Consider the following 18671-nt stretch of genomic DNA (forward strand, 5'->3'; position numbering starts at 1 on the left):
AAGATCTAATTTATTTGTCCTTTTACTTTGTATTCATGAACTTGTCTTTAGTTTCTACCTGCTAATCGCACAGTCACAAAAATAATAAGAATAAATTAAATATCCAGGATGCTATTTATTTATTCTAGTTGTCTCTTTCTTGGGTTCTTGTTACCCAATGGAAACCAAAGCGAATAGTTAAAGAGTGAATCACTTATTAACCATTCGCTATACACAATTTTTACTTGGTGTGTAATGACTGAAAGAATTAATGCCTGAAAAAGATAATCTGTAATTTACAGAATAATGTTGCAATTAATCACATTTTAGGAAACAACTTTTGAGGCTTAACTCAACCAGGCCTTGTTTAGCTCTCACACCTTGGCTGAGGTTCTTTATCAACCTTAAGGTGAATATTGATGGTTTACAACAAAATGTAAGATGACAAATACAACCCTAAGGTTAATGTTTTATTTCTGAGCACAAAGGGATTCCACATTGACTTTACGCAGGTAGGCATGCAGCAGAAAATGAACAGAGGCCTTTTAAGCTGTAATGTAGTGACACCAGCTGGTCATTTCAGCTAATTTCATCATGTCTGACCTGGCTGTTGCACAGCATGTTGATACTGCACGAGGTTGCATAGAATCAACTCTGTGTTTGATGCTTTCTGTGATCTGACGTTGGTGATTAAAGACACTGTGTCCCATGTGGTTTCCACAACAAACTATCCTATGGTCTTTTCCTGACTGACAGCTAATGTGATGATTAGATCAACCTATAAGAACAAAGTTTTTGTTTTTGTTTGTTTGCTTGTTTTGTTTTTTTTCACTGAAATGTGAATTCATGCCAGAAAACAACAATCACTTTCAGTTTCAAGCATGTGTACCAACAGGACATTTTCCACATTTAGGCTGTTCTAAAAAAAAAGATTTACTTTCCATCTATTATTGCATGTGATAGTGAGTAATACAAGACATTTTCAGCTGTACAATTAGTTTAGGATTTACTATCCTGCTGTGAGCTTTGCCTTGCAGAAGAGCACTTATAATGTGCATTCTAGCTGCATGGTTACTCCTTCAGTACAAAGATGTCCAGTGTGTAAATCTCTGTCCCTACACAGAGGTGTAAATCTCTGTGTAATGAAACTATCTAAGGGATAGTTTCATTACAAATGTAATGAAACTATCCCTTAAAAAATGTTAATAGGCTGTTTTTCTTTTCAACATGTGAACAGGTAAATATGAGCTTTATCTCCTTTTAAGAGCCTAAATGTTTCCCTTTATGGATTCATGAATATGCTCAGTTGAATTACCGCTCTGATTCATTGCTCCTCTAATCGCACTACTGGAACCACAACGTTCAAGTCAGTGGATTACCATTTGGGTGACTTGGTATAAGTTGTCGTTGTGACACATTTTCTCCACCAGGGGGAGTGCAGCTACTCTACTACTAAAAATGATTCATAATACTATACCGTAAGTGGCTTTGTGGACACAGACAGGTTTTTATTTTAATCCTAATCCATGTCATATATATTTAATATCGGTACCCATTTTTATGCAAAGAGCCCACAATTTTGTTTATTTGTAGTGACAATCTAATTGTTTTTCAAGTAGCACTGTTGAAGCATGTTAATATTTCTCAGAAAACCTATACCCCCGCTGGTTTTTTAAACTACAAATGCTAATGACTTCACGCAAAACAGCTTCGTTACAAAACCCCGTGTATTGCAGTTTAGTATCTGAGTTATTCCCAATGCACACTGACTATGAGCCACTTGTTGATTTCTGTGCATTTCTGTGCGTAAAGTAAGGCACAGACGGCGCACTCTTCTGCGCTCTCTGGCTGAGCTTTAATTAATCTACTAATGACTTTTATTTCTGCGCATGACTGCAGCCTATAATTAAGTCAAGTGTGAGAGTTCAGTGTGCTCACTGTCAAGCCGTGCAGGTTCCACACAGTAATCCAGCAGCAGTGTGTATTCTTGTGTTGTCAAGCCCCGCTTCCCATTTTGGGGAAGGGCAGCTCAGCCCCTTCGGTCTTCCCATTGGCTCAGCTCCTCTCCTTCGTTTCTTCTTGACTTGTTGACCACGGTTTGTTCCAGCTCTCGTAAACGTGTCCGCAAGTTGTCAAACCTGGTCAAGGCTTTTGTCCCCGTATAAATTTTATCTGCTACCCCGATTGTTATCAGAAACAACGAAAAGGAAACTATTTTAAAAGAAGCCCTGTGGGAAGACGAGCAGAGAAACTAACACCAGGACTGCTGGAAACTCTACTCCTCAGTGGGACCGTGCTGTCAGCATGGTATGTCCACAGCACATCGTTATTCGACTGTTATTCTTTAATAGTGTGGCTTTGTGAGCTCTAATCTCAGTCATACTTTTTTTTCCAGCGAAAAAACGGGTCTTGTTATTACTATTGTTTGCACTGCATACTGCTGGCTGGTTCCTTTGTCAGTTATGTAATGAGTCATGTGTGCGTTAGGGCTGTATGCTACCTCACTATGATTAAGCCCCCCTATACATTCTTACACAAGAATGCACTCATTGTTTATATGTTGAGCAGCACCTACACAACCAAACTTAAACCCAGTGACATACAGTATGGTTTGCTGCATATAGCAAGCTGCAGCCAAATATACAGTCATTAACTTTTTTAAAGTCTCTCTTTATCTTCTTTTTGTTTTGTTTTGGGGGTTGTGTCTGTTTTAGTCCCTTAAACTTTGAGGACAGATGATAAAATCTGCCACAGCTCTTAAACCTTTATCTGATCTGTGGATGCAAACGCCCTCCGAGATGAAAGGCTGCTCTCTAGCATCCTAATCACCAGTTTCATCAGTTTTTAAACTGGACATTTACAATGGAGCCACGAGCATCTATAGCTCTATGTTACTCAAACTGAATTATAAATAGCAATGAACAACCCTTTATGTGATAAGCTGTATGGTAAAGCCAGCTGCATTCAGGGAAAATTGTCATGCTCATATTACAGTTTTGGTTATAGCAACATGTAAGATAAGATAAGATAAGATAAGATAAGATAAGATAAGATAAGATAAGATAAGACTTTATTTATCCCACAACGGGGAAATTTTTGCATCACCTCAGCTCAGGTACAGATATCAGAAGGAAATACAAAAATACAAATAAGTACAATCAATGAAAAAAGATAATATACAATGGTAGCATACACAGTATGTGATTATGGATATGGTTGGAAATATGGAAGACATAAACTATATAGCTTGATATAGCTATTGTACCACTACTATTCCTATTTATAGACATGTACACATACACATGTATACACTAAATAGACATATGTATACATATACATACATATATACCCGCACATGTCCATACACATGGAAGGTCCATTATGCATGAAGTGGTGACCGTGGATGTTCACAGTGTCCAGTGACTTATGACATCGTGATTGAGGAGTTATAGAGTCTAACTGCTGTTGGGATGAATGATCTGCGAAAGCGCTCCTTCCTGCAGCGAGGGTGTTTCAGTCTCTGACTAAAGGAGCTGCTCAGCCCACTCACATACTCATGCAGTGGGTGATGTGGGTTGTTCATGATGGATGTCAGCTTTACTAACATCCTCCTCTCGCCAACCACCTCCACAGACTCCAGGGAACATCCCAGCACGGAGCTAGACCTCCGCACCAGTTTGTCAATCCTGCTCCTGTCCCTGTCCCTGCATCCACTCCCCCGGCAGATGCTACCACAGTGTCATAGAATGTCCTTAACAGAGTCCTGCAGACTCCGAAGGACCTCAGTCTCCTCAGCAGGTGGCGTCGACTCTGGCCCTTCTTATACAGGATGTCTGTATTTGTAGTCCAGTCCAGTTTATTGTTGAGGTGAACACCCAGGTACTTATAAGAGTCCACTATCTCAATGTCTTTCCCTTGGATGTTCACCGGTGTTGTAGGGGGTGACTTCCTGCTGAAATCTATGATCATCTCCTTTGTCTTGCCGGCGTTGATTTGGAGTACGTTGGTCTCACATGTGGCTGTCATGATCGAGCTTCTTCACTGAGTAATTCTACACCTTAGGGACGGCTGAACCACTGCTGCATGATTTTATCCAGAGTAGAAACATAGAAGAGTGGTTCCTTGTTTCCCAAACAGTTCCTGGGACAGATGCTCACTGACCAGGAGACACAAATTTACAACCAGTGCACGTGTGCTTGTGTGTGCTTGTGTGTGTGTGTGTGTGTGTGTGTGTGTGTGTGTTGGGGTTTGTTGGTGAAAGGAGGACAATTAGGGTTAACCAAGTATAGCAAAAAGGAAAGGGGGGAGAAACCCAGTAGTTATTTTGAGAGACACTGCATTATGTATTTTAAAGTGGGAAAATGTGTTCAAAATTAGAAACATATCAGCCAGAAGTGGAAATAACCATTGAATACAAATACAAAACCCTCTCATTTGTCAAATGTGTATATATTGATAATCTTTTTCAGTAAATTAAAAAACCTAATACAGACTTGTTATGTTCTTGTGGTTTCATAATAGCAAAGACAGTGAAACACTGAAGAGTTGAACAGTATCAACTTGTACTTGCAGGCTCATGCCGATGACTTGTTTTGATGTTAGAGAGATGTAGTAATGTGTAAAAGTCTTGAGCCAACCTCATTTCTTTGTTTCACTAGTAGAAAGTATTTGCAGTGATTTATTGAAACATGTAAACATACATGGAAGTACAGTTTATAAGGCAAAAACAGAGTTTGTACAATTCTAATGAGCTTAACAGTCAATGACCATCTTTATTCATCAACGCAGTCTGAGTTCTCATATTTTACCTTATCTGTAATTTCTTTAAGTAGTCTTCAGGAATATTTCTCCACTCTTCTTGAAGGACATTCAAAGCTCCTCTTTGGAAGCCGGCTACCTTTTGTTCTGCTCTCAGACAAGATGATCCTATGCTACTTCAAAAATGTTAAGGTCACCTTTTAATAATCAAGTAAATCATAACAGTATATTCCATGTACTGCTAAATTTTCCAAGGAGTTGACCAATCAAATAATCTGCTAGTCACTTCAGCTCTATAGAAAAGTGTGTTTGCTCTAAGGTAAGTGATCAAATGAACTCACAGGAGTGTGTGAAGCAGACTTTTTCAGTATAGTTTATAGCTCAAACACATGGATCCTTGAAGCTTAATCAAGCTGTTGACTTTTTAATTATTTGTTCAGCATACCCTGATAGCCCTAACCCTAACTTTTTTCCTATATTATTACCAACTGTACCCACTTTGTGGTTTACCCATGCACCTCAGCACCACCCACAGTATGAACCAATGCAAGCCTAACACCTCCCAGCGGATTTCTCCCTCCCACTCCCAACCACACATCACTGTATGGCTTCTGTCCGCCCCACTTTCCCCTCCTTTCTATTTGTGCATGCATATATTTGTCACAGTCTCACACTCTATGCATGTGGGCATGGATATTTCTGAAATCACCTGCCCTATCCGGCCGTGTGTTTTGAACAGCCATGAACTCTTTCTGGGTCTTGTAATTTTCCATTCTAACCAGCTGATACCAGGAGAGGTCATGTTCTGAAGCCAGCTTGGCTTGTGTTAAGCCATTTTGGATCCGTCACTTTCATCTGAGCTGACATTTAGTGTTCAGTGTGGCGGTGATTCAGCTGAATGCTTTTTTTCCCCCTGAAATGCACACCATGACCCTGGTGTTTACATTAAATGAAAGAGAATTGAGGTGATGCAACAAAGTTTTTTATCTGGATAATTTCATAATAAGAAAGAGCACAGTAAGTAACACACATCCATTATTTATGCATTCTATATGCATTTAAACCTGCCATTATGTCAGTCTTGCTAATGAATTGCTAACACCTGGGTGTACTGATGAAGCATTTTGAAAGGTCAGTCACAGTTAGCCTTCACCTCAGTGCTAAATATGCCAGTTGAATGACTTTAACGTAAAAGAGCATCAGTAGGAAATTCAGTGTCTGCATTAGCATTTCTTTATACATCTGACGTAGTGATGGGAGAATGACGAGTTAGAGTAAAGATAATGCCTTAATGTTGGATTACGTAATGCATTGTCTCACTGCTGTGTGTTTTCACACTGATAAGGAGTAGTGATATAACCTTTGACAACATGACAACATAACAACATAACAGCAAGTGCTTTTCCTCTTTGTTGTCCCTGATAAATTTGTGATAAAGGTTCTTCCATCATAATTTAATTCTTTCCTTACATAATTTTGTGCACAGAGTAGTCTGTTGCCACACATATTTGCTCAGCATAACTACAATGACTTTGTGCAGACTTACACGTCAGGATGAAGCTTCAACTGATAATCGGTTTAGTTCATCATATTACTTCTTCTCTTTATAACAAGACAGAAAAGCCTCCGCTGGACGGCAGCGAGGGCAGAACCTGGATGGAAGAAGGCCGGTCCCAAACTCAGCTCACAGCTGTGGATGGTCCCGATGAAGCTGCGACAGACGACGGAGACCGTCCAGCATGGGATTCTAAGATTCAGTATGTGCTAGCCCAGGTGGGCTTCAGTGTGGGCTTAGGGAATGTGTGGAGATTTCCATACCTCTGCCATCAAAATGGAGGTGGTGAGTGTTAAGACAAGATTAACTTACAGGTTTAAGTTATTAACTTAGTAGCTGTTTTGGTGCCAAAGCAATGCAACATGGAGAACACAAAATTGGTCCAAAAACCTCTCATGTTCAGCTGTTTTTTGTAAAAAGATAACAATGTTAGCCTTTTCTGCAGCTATGGGGCATATATGGTATCACTCTTGGCTGGAAGCAGTGCTTAAACAATGGAAAAAACACAAACTTTGTCCAAAAACCTCTCATGTTTAACTGTTTTCCACTTTTGCTTTGGTCATTTTAGCCTTTTTGGCCAGGGTGAAGGGAGTGTCTGCCATCAAACAAGAAGACAGCCGCATGTAGCTATGATGGTGTTTGCTAGTTCACCTTACATGCATTAATGTAATAATGTGGTTAGCCTGCTCAACGTAAATTACACACGAGCACACGAGATCCTGCGAATGTCACTGTGTGAAACTGACTTTTCTTTCTAGAGAAGAGTAGAACTCTAAACCATATTTTATTTCTAGCTTTACAACACATGCATGCAGCATGTTTGGTTAGAACATGAGACTCCAAGCATCTTTTAGAGAGGTTGCTGACATATAAATTTGCTTATTTTTTCCAGCTTCAATGGCAAATTATGAGTTTGTGTTTAAAAAAAAGCCAAAAACTGTTGTTTTTTTTAATGTGCTTAGTTAGACTGTGTTTGCCTGTAACATGTGCAAATGCAAAGTTTTTTTTCCCTCTGGAACTACAGGTGACTTTGGGTTTGCCTTTAAAATATATCTCCTCCTTTGTTCCTTCCAGGCGCCTTCATGCTGCTGTATGTTTTTCTTTTGGTGGTTGTGGGAGTTCCACTGTTTTTTATGGAGCTGGCTGCTGGTCAAAGCATTCGACAGGGCAGCATTGGTGTATGGAAGCACATCTCTCCAAAGCTGGGAGGGATCGGCTACTCCAGCTGCATGGTGAGCATTTTCTTTTTTTTTCTGTCTGAGACCTTTTTCTGTTTACGTTCATGTACATGTGTGTTCTGATAAGGCTGCTGTTGTTTGACAGCTGACTTGCTTTTTCCAAGTCTGGGTTTCAAAAGTAGCACCGGGGTCAGTATTTTTAATCTCTTCACCTTCACTTATCTGGCCCCAATCCTGCATCACGTGTCACCGCCTTTATCACCTTTCTGTAAACACCTTAGCCAAGCTGCATGTGTGTGTATATACTCACGCACACCCATGCTGTAACATGAGAAAGGTAGTGTGCTGTGCGTCTGTGCTGGCAGTTGATTGCGTAACAAGTTGGGGAAAACACAGAGTACCCAAGAACGTTTTTGTCCGCACACACAACAGAAATCTACGACTAGATAGCCTGTGGTTTTTATAAAGCGTGTTTATTTTTCTTTAAATAGACCTAACCTCTGTTTGTCATTGTTAAGGTCAATGTCGAACCTTATGGCTACATTCCCTGGGTTAGCCTTTACTTGTAGGCTACAAGTATAAAAGAAATCACAGCATTACACTGAAGCTGCAAACAATTTGCAGCATATTTTAATAATATGATTAATAATACTGATTATTTATTGATATAAATGCTTTCTTCTTCCCCAGGTCTGTTTTTATGTGGCTTTGTACTATAACGTTATCATTGCATGGAGCCTGTTCTACATGGGTAACTCCTTTCAGTATCCTCTGCCATGGGAGAAGTGTCCAACGAATGTAACCTCCAATGACACAGGTAATCACATGACCGAGTGAAATGAAGTGATGTCTGATGAAGCCTACAGTGTTTTCTTTTCTCAATCAACAGTGAAAGAATGCGCAGGCAGCTCCCCAACGTCGTATTTCTGGTTTCGGAAAGCTCTCAACATCACAAATTCCATTGAAGAATCTGGAGAGTTTAACCCCATCATGACAGGCTGTTTATTGGCTGCTTGGGCAATTGTTGCCTTGGCAATGATAAAGGGCATCAAGTCTTCTGCAAAGGTACATGAACACCAGTCCCACCGGTAGCACACAAATATAAAGTGTTTGTGTTAATGTTAGTGTTATCTCTCAGTTAAACATAAGCTGCAGCTCGCCCCTTTTCTGCCTCAGGTTGGAGATCCGTAGCGTTACAGAAAACAAACACTGAAATATACACTACAATGGGAAAGTACAAGAGAAAAAAAGAGACCTCTACTCATGCTGGGCTCCTGTGGGAGGACAGCATGAGAACAGGAAATAAAAAAACTCCTCTGCACAAAAAAGCACATAAATGTCCACAGCACAACATTATGGAACACGTGACAAGCCACAGGGTCGGGTGGGGGGTGAGGAGTAATCCGAAGCAAACACAGCAGCCATCCTGCCCAGCGCTACCATTCCAGCGCGGGCTCAGACACGCCATGTTCCCACTTACATTAGTATTTTTCCATATATTCACTGTGCTTACTTGACAGCTTGTCTTAAATGTATTCGATGGAAATTAGTAACTGCATTTTCAATTATTCTAAACTTTTTGTGTATCTGACAGTACTATAATCTTCTACAGTGATTATAACATTTTAGTACACATTAACACTAAGAAACAGACACGCAAAATCAATGGCTGGGAAAAAGCTGCTGATGTTAGCTAGCCATCTTAAACATGGACACCTGCACTGACAACGCATCTTCCAAAATGGGCAGAAATATTTTTAGTGGGACCTTCTCACAGTGGCTCAGCAGGATGGAGCAGGATGTCTACAAATCGAAATGTTGGTAGCTCTTCCAGGCTTCATGTCAAGGTAATCTTGGCAGGATTATGAACCCAGAGTTGCTCCTGATGTATCTCTGTGAATGTTAGAAAAAGTGTTAAAGCAAAGGTAAAAGCATTGTGTGAATGAGAGTTGCAGTAGGAGGCGCTTTGTGTGATCAACTTGGGTAGAATGGCTAAGATGACAACCACAGTTTTACATTTGGCTGTATAACCTTGAGCCAAATGTTGCACTTACCCAGTAAATATGTTGACATTTGATAACTGTTGGCTGACAGCCTTTTCTCAATGTCTAGTTATGGTGGAAAATCCTATGGGCTCAAAATGTGGTCATAAATATTTTGTACTTGTAAATCAGTTTTGTACTTGTAAATCAGGATTTGTATGTGTAAAAAAGATTTGTGTGTGCGTAAAAAAGATTTGTGTGTGGACTTAGCCAAAAAAAAACCTGCAAGTTACAAGTACGAATTTTGACCCTATTTTCTTCCTTTCATCTGATTGGTGAATGTCATGTCAATCACAAATGTAACAATCCAATCAGAGAACAGATGGGTTTGGCTGTCGGAGGGGTGCTTTTTTTGAACTGCAGGCCTTTGAAGGGAATAAATGCCCTTTTACATGCCAACCCAGCGTTTTCCTTCATCACCACGAAGGAAAACAGTCTGTGGTCGTCCGAGTTTGGTGATTTTTGTGTCACAGGACTACGTGTTTAATACAGGGACTTCCACAGCCTTTTCAACAGTGCTGCGGACCGCAGGGGGGGCAGTGTTTTGGAAATGACAGTCTTCATTACAAAGCTTTCTTCATTATGAATTAGCATACATGTTTTTATTGAACATTTGAAGAACTAGCAAAAAAACCCAGAAACTCTTGTAGAGGACATAAAGTCAGAGATAAAAACGACAAGGAGCAGGTGCATCTAGTACAGGTAGAGCTGCTGCAAAAACCCACAGAGCCCAGCAGCCAGCGCAACAAATTCTGGATCCTTTGCTTTTAGTTAGCAGTTAGCATTAGCAGCACATCCTGCATCCGATGTGAAAGGACTTTTATGCTGCGCACTGTGACTCACAGCAATGGTCCGGGTCAGCCCTGACATTGTGTTAAATTAATCCTAAAGTAATAATGTTATTTCTAACCACTGATATACCACAACTTTATCCTTTCAACAGCAGCTGAAAGTAAGGGGACCTAACTGCTATCAGATATTTATATAGAGATTACCCTTCAAGGACCTGCAGTTCAAAAAAGTTCCCCTCCGACAGCCAAACCCATCTGTTTTCTGATTGGATTGTTTAATTTGTGATTGACATGACATTGACCAATCAGCTTAAAGGAAGAAAAATAGGGTCAAAATTCGTACTTGTAACTTGCAGGGTTTTTTTTGGCAAAGTCCACACACAAATCTTTTTTACGCACGCACAATTTATTTATTTATTTTTACACATACAAATCTTTTTCACGCACGCACAATTTTTTTTTTTTTTTGCACATGCAAATCTTTTTTACGCACACACAACTTTTTTTTACACATACAAAACTGATTTACAAGTACAAAACTGATTTACAAGTACAAAATATTTATGACCACATTTTGAGCCCATACAAATCACTCCAAAATGAAAGTTGAACCTGCATTGTGGACGTTTACCACAATGATGATTCAAGTTACCATGGTCTTTGTTCATAGGAAGGTACAAACCACATACATGCCGTGTGATTGTTGGGGTTATTTTTATTATTGTCATGTCTGTGCCTTGCAAAAAAAAAAAAAAAAAACCACCTTGAAGCGACTGTTACTGTGAATAAATAAAAAGAAAATTTTTTGCAATACTCTAATCTGTGTTTTTCACCTTGTAAGAGAGGCTGATGCAATATTTACATGAAAACACCATAAACATTCTAACATTTACGGTTCAGTTTTTTTGGTGCTGTGCATACCCGTGTTTGCTGGGTATGCACTCAAATTACTAAGTTTAAAAATAAAAGTATGCAATTTGAGGAACCTGAGGGTTGGTGCTTGGCAGGTAAACTGGTAAACTTTAATTTTTAATAGTGAAGTGAGATTGAGAAAAGCAAATGATCATATTTTACAAAATGCTGCACTGTTGAAATCATTATCCATTTCTTTTTCCCAATCTTAGGTGATGTACTTTTCCTCCATTTTTCCCTATGTGGTGCTTTTTATTTTCCTGATCAGAGGATTACTGTTGGACGGTGCCTTGGAAGGAATCACCTACATGTTTTATCCTAAGGTAAGCAATATTCTCTCTCTTCCTTTTTCTTGACATCTTTTCTTTATTTTCATTTAACTAACAAAAGACAAACACCTCAGTGATTACAAAAAAAAAAAAAACCATAATAAAACATTTTAAGCTTTGACGAAAGAATGTAAACCTAAAGATGCTTTTATTTTGTCATATTTGCAGCTGGAGATCTGGGGTAACGTGCAGGTGTGGCGACAGGCTGCTACACAAGTGTTTTTCGCCCTGGGCCTGGGCTATGGTTCTGTTATCGCGTACTCCTCCTACAATCCAGTCCACAACAACTGCCACAGGGATGCTCTGATGGTCTCCTGCATCAACTTCATGACATCCGTGCTGGCCTCTCTAGTGGTTTTCATCGTGCTCGGTTTCCGTGCCAAGAACATTGCACTACGTTGTGTGGCTGAGTACGTATGTCTGTGCATGATTGAAATGGTAATTCAAATCCAACTAGCGAGCACTTTTAGATTGGCAAACTGCCGTAACAATCTTAAGGTGGACTGCTTGTTTGATTGGTTATCTTAGATTTAATTATTATTTTTGTGTTTAACCTTTTCAGAAATCTCAGTGTACTAAACTTATTGGCGTCCAGTGGATCTAACCAGCATTGGTGGCCATGGTTCAACATGACAGATGTAAGCACTGTGACTTTAGCTGAATACAGAGAGTGGTACCATCTCTACAGCTCCATGGTGGGTCCTAAAATCACTGACTGCAGTCTGGAGCAGGAGATGAATAAGGTAATCTTGAGATATTAATAACAACAGCTTTGCTTCACAACATGATTAAAAACAAGCGACTTGAGGCACAAAGTTTAAAACGTCAACATGTCAAAGGTAAAAAAAAACAACAACAAAAAAAACAGTAGTGTTTTTGCAGTAGTTTAAGGGATCTAAGAAACTGGAACAAGTGGCGTGTAAACGGTAACAAGATGGGAATACACATCTATAAGCATGCGTGAAAATTAGGACAACAGCTGAGATTTCTTATGTATATATGGTCTGTATTATAATACATTATAGGAAGAGGTATGTCCAATAATAAAGAGCAGTCACTGGTATTAAACTGAGTTTCTAATGTGCTGCTTCACTCATCCAGGATTACAAAGTGTTTTAAAGACAACTTTGCATAAATGAAAGAACTGCAGGTGTCCTACGAGGCACAAGATGCTGGATCGGTTACAAAAATCAAAGTTGAACATTTCAGTAACAATTATAGCGCCGAGCGCCGATGTTCCCAGGACCTACGAAGAATCTAGGAGGTGCTATAAAATATCAAGCAGGCAAGACAATGAAAATGTATTGGAAATTGTATCTTGCTGGTTTTCTAGGAAAAATGAAAGCAAGCTGTGATACTAAAGAAGGAGATACTAAAGAAACAGGACAAGATGTACAAAGAGTCATGTTATCTCACGGTGTTTGTTTTATTTAAAAAGAAAAGACCTATTCTCTGTGTTAAAGAGCATGTTATGCAAAAGGTGCACAGGTAATTTACTGGAATAGATTAGCTCTGGAAACAGCATCACAGTTAACACACATTTGTTGTCTGTTAGACTGAGTGGATCTGCTTTTTCCCACGTATTTCCACTATCTTACTATCTTGTGTGCGTTCAGGGTGTCGAAGGGACAGGCCTGGCATTCATAGCATTCACTGAGGTGATGGCCTTCTTCCCAGCTAGTCCCTTCTGGTCCGCCCTGTTTTTCCTCATGCTGCTCAACCTGGGCCTCAGCACCATGTTTGGAACAATGCAGGGAATCCTCACACCTCTCATGGACAATTTCAGCCTCTTGGGGCATCACCGAACCCTACTCACGGGTACTGAACATCAGTTGACATGTGTTCAAACTCTGCTGCTGTATTTTATTGTTATTTTTTTCTTAAATAAAACTACATAAAAACCAAAAAAGTGCAAGATTCTCGTACTGCAGTGGTGTACTATGGGAGATAAATGTAGTCTTGTTGTCTTTGAAGTGGTCTTTAAATGTTTTCTGTCTTTTAGTGTCCAGCTGTGCTTTGGGGTTCATTATTGGATTACTGTTCACTCAGCGCTCTGGCAACTATTTTGTGACCATGTTTGATGACTACTCTGCAACCCTGCCTTTGGTCATTGTGGTCATTTTTGAAACCATTAGTGTGGCGTGGGTTTATGGAACAGATCGGTAAGCAACGTTATCTCTGACTTTCACAGGTTTTTTTGTCTTTATATGTTTTTTTGAAAAGATGCATTTTAAGAAAAGCATTTTGATTATTGCAGCTTTCTGGATGATATTGAAATAATGCTCAAATGGCGCCCTCCGGTGGTGTACAAGTACCTTTGGAAATATGTGTGTTTGCTGGCGATGGTCAGTCTTCTGGCAGCCAGTTTGCTCCGCATGGTCTTCAAAGGGCCCACGTACACCGCCTGGAATCAAAGCACGGTGAGATGTTCGACTTCAACTTTTCATCAAATCACATGATTTTAAACTTCAAATAGCCAGTTACCGTTTTAAAATATCAGGTGGTGTTTGCATAGCTCTTTTCTACTATGAGCACTCACTGTGATTTTTAACACAAGCCTTATTCACCCAAACACTCACACTCATTCTGATGAATACATCGGGAGAAAGTCAGAATTCATTGTATTTGTCCTGAAGACTGGACAATCTGGGATCAAACATCCCACTCCACTTCAGTAGACAACCTCCTGACCCACAGTACACACTATATGCATGTGTGTAACACATATATGAATGCTGGAAGATGTTGTGGTTTTAGCACAGTGTCCAAAACAGTAGAAAAGAAACTTTTTTTGTATCAACTCTGATGATCTCACAGACCTTCAGTGCAACCACCATCTCAATGTTCTGGATTCTCATTTCCTTTATTGTGATGCTCAACAAATGGAAAGTGCTTAATTTATACTGATATTAGGAGATTCACTTGGTCAGACAATAACATTGACCTTAGGAATCCTGAACTAGAGTGTTTATATTTATTCTACATATGGCATTTTTGTGCAGTTTATTCCAGTTACGCAGGGAAGAACAAATACGCTGATGATGTGGACGTCTGAAAAACTCATCTGACATTATAGCGTTAAACCTCATCATCACCTGTCCTTCTGCATCATATTGACTCCCTGTATGTTTAGGATTGTTGTCCTGCTGACTGGTGACATATTTTCCAGTGAGCGTTCATTCTGAAGCTTGTAACAAAATCATCAGTAAACGAGAGCGTGTGGTTTCATTGGCACAGCTGTGCAGTGGTTATACTCACACCAAGATGCGATCCAAATACTTATGTCTGGATTCATCTGCTGTGACATAGCACAACAATATCTCTGTATTTATTCTTCATAAGAATAGTGAAGTTAGCCATTTTTGTAGCGTCAACCTGCTTATCTGTTAACTGCACTTTTATGCTTTTGGTAACGAGTTGCTTAACCATCTCTTATCTTTTTAATTTTATAGCTCCTTTTAATCCCACAAGTAAACATTTATCTAACAGCCAAAGGTAATTCTGCCGGTGTTTGTCACTCTTAAGCTCTGTGTCTCTGCCTCTTCAGGCTTCTGAGATGACTCTCGAGTACCCTGGCTGGGCCCTGGCTATGATCATCATGCTTATAGTGTTTGCCAGCTTGCCTGTACCTGTCAGCTACATCTATTCCTTAGTGAAGAACCGCTGGGTCCGTAGCACTCCCTCCCAGGTTGAAGTTGGCCAGGAAATGCGTCGCGAGTTGTACACCAAGTGCAGCTCTACCGAGCAGCCAGATTCCCATTTCCAACCTGTCCACTTCAGGGAAGACGAGGTTCATCCCAGGCCTGCCTTCCTGTCGGTGGGCAACGAACATTACCGGCTCCTTTCCCAGGAGGAGGAGGAGGAGGAGGAACAAGACACGGGGGTGTGAGCATGGTGGTCAGAAGGAAGTTGTTTGAGAAAGGACAAAATTCAAATAGAAAGAAAAGTACAAAGACAAAAAACTAAAGCAAGCAGAGCCATGAACAGCGTTATCCTTGGATTTTATGTCTTTATATTCAGTAAACCTTTGAGAAGTTGTTTTAACTATGTATTTATATTGTATCATCCTCCTAGTGCCTCCCTATACTTGTTTTCTGAACCAGCTTTGCTGTTCAGAAGATAGAAACAGTTGTACATAAACAATAAAACAAACAGTTGTGTTTTTGAAAGGATTTAAAGTAGGAAACGTATGCAACATGCTGGTGACAGTCACTACTTTCATGTCTGGTGAATGCAGCAGCTCATAAAAATGCTTATGGGATCTTTTTTTAGCTGAAGGACTAATATGTATTTGCATGAAAACATTCTGCCTTTACAAATGCAAATCACTATCATATTTTCTGGGACTGTCACGTTATTAAAACTTATTGGAAGGGAATACATGCAGCAACACAAGAGACATTTGGAAGATATTTACCTTTGGAAAGTAAAACTCAATTTTTTGGACTTATGGCAGAAGGATGGACAAAGAACGATAAATACTTGTTTAATATTTTACTGGCAGCAGGCAAAAAAGCCATCACAAAAAAATGGCTTTCTTCAGAGAGCCCAACTATGAACATGTGGATGAACATCACAATGGACATTTACAGAATGGAGAAAATGACAGCAGATGTGAACTACAAGAGGGACCTGTTTGTATCACGATGGAAGAAATGGATGAACTACATTAAAAAACGCAGGCCAGTTTTTGCTTTAGATTTTGACTTTGTTAACTACTAGAAGACTAGAGGAAATATTAGTTACATTAATGGAAACAAAAACACACTCCCTACATTTATTTATTTATTTTTCTTTCCTTTTTCTTTTTCCTTATGTATTTTTTATTTATTTATTGTTTCCTGTTTTGCTTCTATTTCTTTTCTTTTTTTTCTTCTTCTTTCATTCTTATTGTATGGATATTTTAGTTGTTTAAATATAGAAAGAAAAAAAAAAAATATATATATATATATATATATATGTACTGACAAATTGCTGAAGTTGATGGTTTTGTATAGTGATTCCAAAATGTCAATTTAAAAAAAAAAAAAGAAAAAAAAAAAAGGAAACGTACAACCTTCACTGCAAACTAGCTTTATCAATGAAAGGTTTCATTCTGAGACAGCTTTCTGCCTTGAACTGAAAACTATAAAAACTTTTGTTTTAGTTATCTGTGTTCCAAACTGGAAATTAAAACTAGTTGTGAAAAAAAAATGTTTTAGTCAGCGAAAAATAAAAACTTCAGATAATAAAGAAAAAAAAATTCAAAAGATTTTGTGAACTTTTTTTTAAATCCTATCTCCCACCCCTCACCCACAACCGGTCATGGCAGATGGCTGGATGTGGGTGTTTGTATCTCCTGAATGACATAGTTGGTGTATGCTCATGTGTATGTGTTTTTATGTGTCTGTATGTCTAAGTGTGCTAGTCAGTGAGTCAGTTTGTGCGTCCATAAGTTATTAAAGAAGAATGTGCTGGCTGCAATGAAGAGAAGCGAGCTTATCGCCATTCTATAGCTTACCCTGTGCACTGCAAAATTTTGTGCTACTGAACAGACCAGATCAGCAGCTCAGAATTTTAGTGGTCCATGTACATGTTTTTTGGCCTGCAAAAACAAAGCTTTTATTTTCATATTTGTAAATATTTATAGAATATCATGAATAGAAATATTGTATATATTTCACTTTAAATCTGTCAAAATAATGCCAACGTTCTCTTTTCTTCACATTGGAATCTGTTGATCAGGTGGTTTGATGAAGGACTCCCACCAGCTTTTTCCCAATTAAAGGTTTTACTGGTGATCACAGTAACGGGTGGTGCTGTTTTGAAGGCTAGGAAAACATTTTCCTTCACTCCACCTGAGCTCACCGTCTGGTTAACAGCTCAGTCTCTTTGCTGTGTTTGTAGACCCTGGCTCAACATTAAACTATGAGATCATCATAGTGTAAAAAAAAAAAAAAAAAAAAGCATTCTGCCTTGAGTAACTGTGTGTGTGTGTGTGTGTGTGTGTGTGTGTGTGTGTGTGTGTGTGTGTGTTTGAATATTTCTGTAATGATTTAGGCTGGTTTTGAAATGTGACAGGGTTTTTTTTTACTTTTTTTTGGTTTTGGTTATTTTTGTATTTCTATCATTTTACCTCATAAGAGCACAGCAATGTTTTTACGTGTTCACAAAAAATGTGCAGTGTAGCAGTATTTTTACTGTATTTTAATAAACCTCTAGGTGGCAGCAGCCTGATTCTCTGCTCTATTATGATCCACAAACATTCATTTGTTTTTTGGTCAAGAAAATAATACCTAAACATGGGTGGGTTGTAAATGGACTGGTTCTTATATAGCACTTTTTTACTCTGAGTACTCAAAGCACTTCACACAACTTGCCTCATTCATACAAGCACTTTTGTTTAGGTTTTTAATAGGGCCAATACACAAATATTTTGCACGCCTTCTTAGTAACATTTTTTTGCCCTTTAACCTTGAAATGTTAAATATTATATTAAAATTTACAAATCTATCTATACTTCATATATGAACATACATGCAACACAAAAGCACTTAATTGTGGATCGATCAGTGTTATAAACTGACTTCATGGTGAACACAACAATATCCCGAGCATAAAGATAAATTAAAAACAGAGAAAGATTAGAAGACGTATTTCATATGTTAACATGCTAGGTGGCATTTCTCCTGGACATGGATTCAGCCTTGTCTTAATCAAGGGGTCTTGAGCTTGAGGCTCCATCTCCACTGTCTCCCTGTGGTGGTGACAAACACCCCAGATGAACATGAATTCAGATTTTCATAGATTTTGGGACAAGGAACTTAATCCACGTGTGAGAAACCTGCTGAAAGAGTACTACAATATCAGCCCTGCTACTTTTTTTTACACCACACGCACAAAACAGAGAAGACATCATATTCCACCATCTTATTTATTCGTGTTTTCCTGCACTATCGCTAAGGGCAACAGTGAGTATATCTCCTGTTTGGAATAAGCATAAACGAAATCTTACCCAACTCGAGAGTCCATATCGACCAGAGGCTTTCGATCCCTTTACAAGGAAGCCCGGAGCCTGAAAGGCCTACACCTGTCGGAGCGGAGGGGGCAGTGCAGTGAAGGAGGGATTTGTGCTCGATAGAGAGAGA

General features: G+C 39.1%; 1 protein-coding gene and 1 long non-coding RNA gene across 3 annotated transcripts; one reads left to right on the forward strand and one right to left on the reverse strand.

The window, feature by feature from the left end:
• Nucleotides 1-2035: 2035 nt before the first annotated feature.
• On the forward strand, nt 2036-17754 carry slc6a16a (solute carrier family 6 member 16a). Of its 2 annotated transcripts, none has more exons than XM_026165328.2 (12): nt 2036-2286; nt 3613-6577; nt 7367-7524; nt 8161-8287; nt 8360-8535; nt 11428-11538; nt 11713-11954; nt 12107-12287; nt 13161-13362; nt 13547-13706; nt 13802-13964; nt 15092-17754. In XM_026165328.2, the coding sequence occupies exons 2-12, from the start codon at nt 6292-6294 to the stop codon at nt 15431-15433; spliced, it is 2148 nt and encodes a 715-aa protein (XP_026021113.2). In that variant the 5' UTR covers nt 2036-2286; nt 3613-6291; the 3' UTR covers nt 15434-17754. The 2 variants fall into 2 exon arrangements, with proteins under 2 accessions (XP_026021113.2, XP_026021114.2); XM_026165329.2 differs by having other exon boundaries at nt 2037-2286; nt 6352-6577.
• On the reverse strand, nt 8444-18662 carry LOC113020990 (uncharacterized). Its single transcript, XR_003272254.2, has 4 exons — nt 18539-18662; nt 15174-15385; nt 13860-13948; nt 8444-9363 (listed from the first exon to the last, which is right to left on the reverse strand). It is a non-coding gene; the product is annotated as an uncharacterized LOC113020990 (long non-coding RNA).
• Between the last annotated feature and the right edge of the window lie 9 nt (nt 18663-18671).

This window comes from Astatotilapia calliptera, chromosome 4 (assembly GCF_964374335.1).
Source record: "Astatotilapia calliptera chromosome 4, fAstCal68.1, whole genome shotgun sequence".
NCBI classification, from domain to species: domain Eukaryota; kingdom Metazoa; phylum Chordata; class Actinopteri; order Cichliformes; family Cichlidae; genus Astatotilapia; species Astatotilapia calliptera.

What these genes read in the sequence shown, in the direction of transcription:
- slc6a16a (XM_026165328.2), top strand. Translation starts at nt 6,292, where the DNA reads ATGAAGCTTCAACTGATAATCGGTTTAGTTCATCATATTACTTCTTCT. An exon ending in GCATCAAGTCTTCTGCAAAG is followed by an intron (nt 8,536 to 11,427) that starts GTACATGAACAC and finishes TCCCAATCTTAG; the next exon opens with GTGATGTACTTTTCCTCCAT. An exon ending in TGGGTTTATGGAACAGATCG is followed by an intron (nt 13,707 to 13,801) that starts GTAAGCAACGTT and finishes TGATTATTGCAG; the next exon opens with CTTTCTGGATGATATTGAAA.